The sequence below is a fragment of the Trachymyrmex septentrionalis genome, unplaced genomic scaffold (assembly GCF_001594115.1).
Source record: "Trachymyrmex septentrionalis isolate Tsep2-gDNA-1 unplaced genomic scaffold, Tsep1.0 scaffold70, whole genome shotgun sequence".
In the NCBI taxonomy this organism is placed as follows: domain Eukaryota; kingdom Metazoa; phylum Arthropoda; class Insecta; order Hymenoptera; family Formicidae; genus Trachymyrmex; species Trachymyrmex septentrionalis.
The window spans coordinates 1,891,518-1,893,886 of NW_017305885.1; the positions used below are offsets into that span (position 1 = coordinate 1,891,518).

General features: G+C 41.8%; 1 protein-coding gene across 9 annotated transcripts in view; it reads right to left on the reverse strand.

The window, feature by feature from the left end:
* The window catches only part of LOC108753686 (dystrophin, isoforms A/C/F/G/H), a 456,309-nt gene that overhangs the window by 446,209 nt on the left and 7,731 nt on the right, over window positions 1-2,369 (reverse strand). For 3 of the 9 annotated variants that reach the window (XM_018495519.1, XM_018495520.1, XM_018495516.1), the window contains exon 1: window positions 1,232-1,287. The exons of the other annotated variants lie outside the window; for them this stretch is intronic. In XM_018495519.1, the coding sequence (XP_018351021.1) occupies window positions 1,232-1,250 (19 nt within the window). In that variant the 5' untranslated portion in view covers window positions 1,251-1,287. Of the gene's footprint in view, window positions 1-1,231; window positions 1,288-2,369 lie in introns of those variants that run through there. 9 annotated transcript variants of the gene reach the window in all.

Sequence of the window (2,369 nt, forward strand, 5' to 3'; positions counted from 1 at the left end):
CCAAGCGATTGAACACAGTTTCTTCGATAAAACGTTTTACACAATAGACAAACGTCGAGTTTATTACGCAATAAAAGGCTTTTAAAATAATTCGATAAAAATAAATGAAATAAGTCCTTCTATCGTGTAATTTCGTAAAATATAGCCGTTTAACTCTCAGCTGCAGATAACGTATCTTCGTGCAAGAGACGGAGAAATCAAAATCAGATCGAAATATTTAACACTGAACGTAGAAATACGAATAATACTCGAAATATAAGACACAAGTCTTCAAAGATAAGACTGTGATATGACTTATCTCTCGGATTTTCTAAATTTTTCATATTTATGCTTGCAAAATCAAAGTGGAAGCAAATTAATCCAAACTGATAAAAAAAAAGTCGTAAACACTGCACATAAAAATTAAAAACTCTGATACAAGGAGACAGCATACACATATAAGAAACAACAACACACAGCATGAATAGAAATAATTATGACTAGTAAATACCGGAATATTTATCGATGGCGAGTTCGACAATCACAGTAAGAATTCGCCATAAAAACAATAGTCCGTTAGATTACTGAATAACGACTATCTGTTACAGTCATACATAAAAAAACATTATCACAGAAAAATACATTCTCGCAAATAATAATTAGATACGTATTTCAAAAATTCATATAATACTTCAATCCAGATTATTAAATTAAAACAAATTCAATTTGTACTTCTATTATTATATATAAAGTCGCTTGTTCAATTAATTTTATTTTATATTCTTAAAAAGAAAAAAGATAAATTCTTGTGTTTCAAGTACATAATCATGAGTTTTTTCTAAAATTTATAATAAGTAAACTTGAAAATGATTAATCATCAAGAAAATAATCTTTCCAAAGATAAACATTACTCTCTTAAAAGGAAGAAAATAAATTGAGTTATCACTTTTCCTCCGTAATAAAATGATACTTTAACGCGTGCGCAATTATCTCGAACGATTAAGTGGAAGAATCGCGTCAGGTTTCGGCGAAGAATATCGTTCGAGAGCAAGGCCGTGCTCCGAAAAGATTCCGTAGAGAAGGCCTTGCGCCTTGCATTTGCCAGGTGCAAAGTGACAAGCGCGCGAGAGAGCGGGCTACGTGCGGAACAGAGAAAGAATCTCGCTACGCGAACTCCACGAGACGTGCCCACACGCCCACGTACGTCATACCTACGTACAATACGTATGTAAACATGCACGCATGCACGCACCTATGTAGACGACTTCCATCTTGAGGATATTTAAACCGGACAGCCCGACGACGTTAATATCCAGGGACAAGAGGTGGTCGTAGATCACCGGCGACGCGCCGCGACGCCGTCAATCGGCTCCCGCCGGGAGCCAGCTCGCGCGCGCGCACAAACACACGCGCAAAGGAGAGTTAATCGTCGAGGTTAGAATCGGCCGTTCGCGCGCGCGCACGCGCCCACACGAGGATGTTACTACGCCACTTGTTGATTCTGACAAGTCAAGAGGCACACCGGCCACGCCGAACACGCACTCACGTACACCTCACCAACACTCACTGCACTCGTCGCTGCTCGTCGCACGCATCAACTCTTCAACTTTCTCTCTCTCTCTCTCTCTCTCTCTCTCTCTCTCTCTCTCTCCCCCCCTCTCTCTTCCTTTCTTTGCGAACGAGACGACGATCCGTTTGAAACCTTCACGACCGTCGTAACCGGAGGCCGTGCGATGCGACACTTCGTGACATCCCGCACGATTTTATGGGTCGTCGATTCGAACGCGCGACGGAGAACGCGCGGCAAAGAAACGACGCCGACGACTCGCGCGAGCGCAGGAAAAAGGAGCAGAAGACGGCGACGCGACGCACGTCCTTCCCTCGCGAGCTAATGTCAATCGACAACTGCCAAACGCAGTTCCACGGCGCACGCAGTACACGCCGGCCAAGCCACGAGCGAACTGGCAACCTCGGACGACTCATAAGGCCCAACTTCCCTCACCACTGACCACGATACACATCGACGTAGCTCCGTTCTCGTCTCGCCGATGCTGCGAAATCCTCGACACTGCTTATCGCGTATCCTTCTTACTTCTACAGCGAGAATTCCCCCCTTTCTCCAGACCGTCTCACGTCCGTGGGCCCCCCTTCGGATAATCGTACGAGAAAATGAAAATAATAAAAGTTTTATGTAATCGTCTTCATTGAGAGGGAAGACTAATGCCGTTTTTCTAATTGAAATAAGCTTTAATGGTTACTGAGAATCGTAGGTTTATAGAGATCTAGAATATCTGCGGGGGGAATTAAAAATAGAATATTATTATAATGTATTGTAATATATATATATATATATATATATATATATATATATATATATATATATAATATAT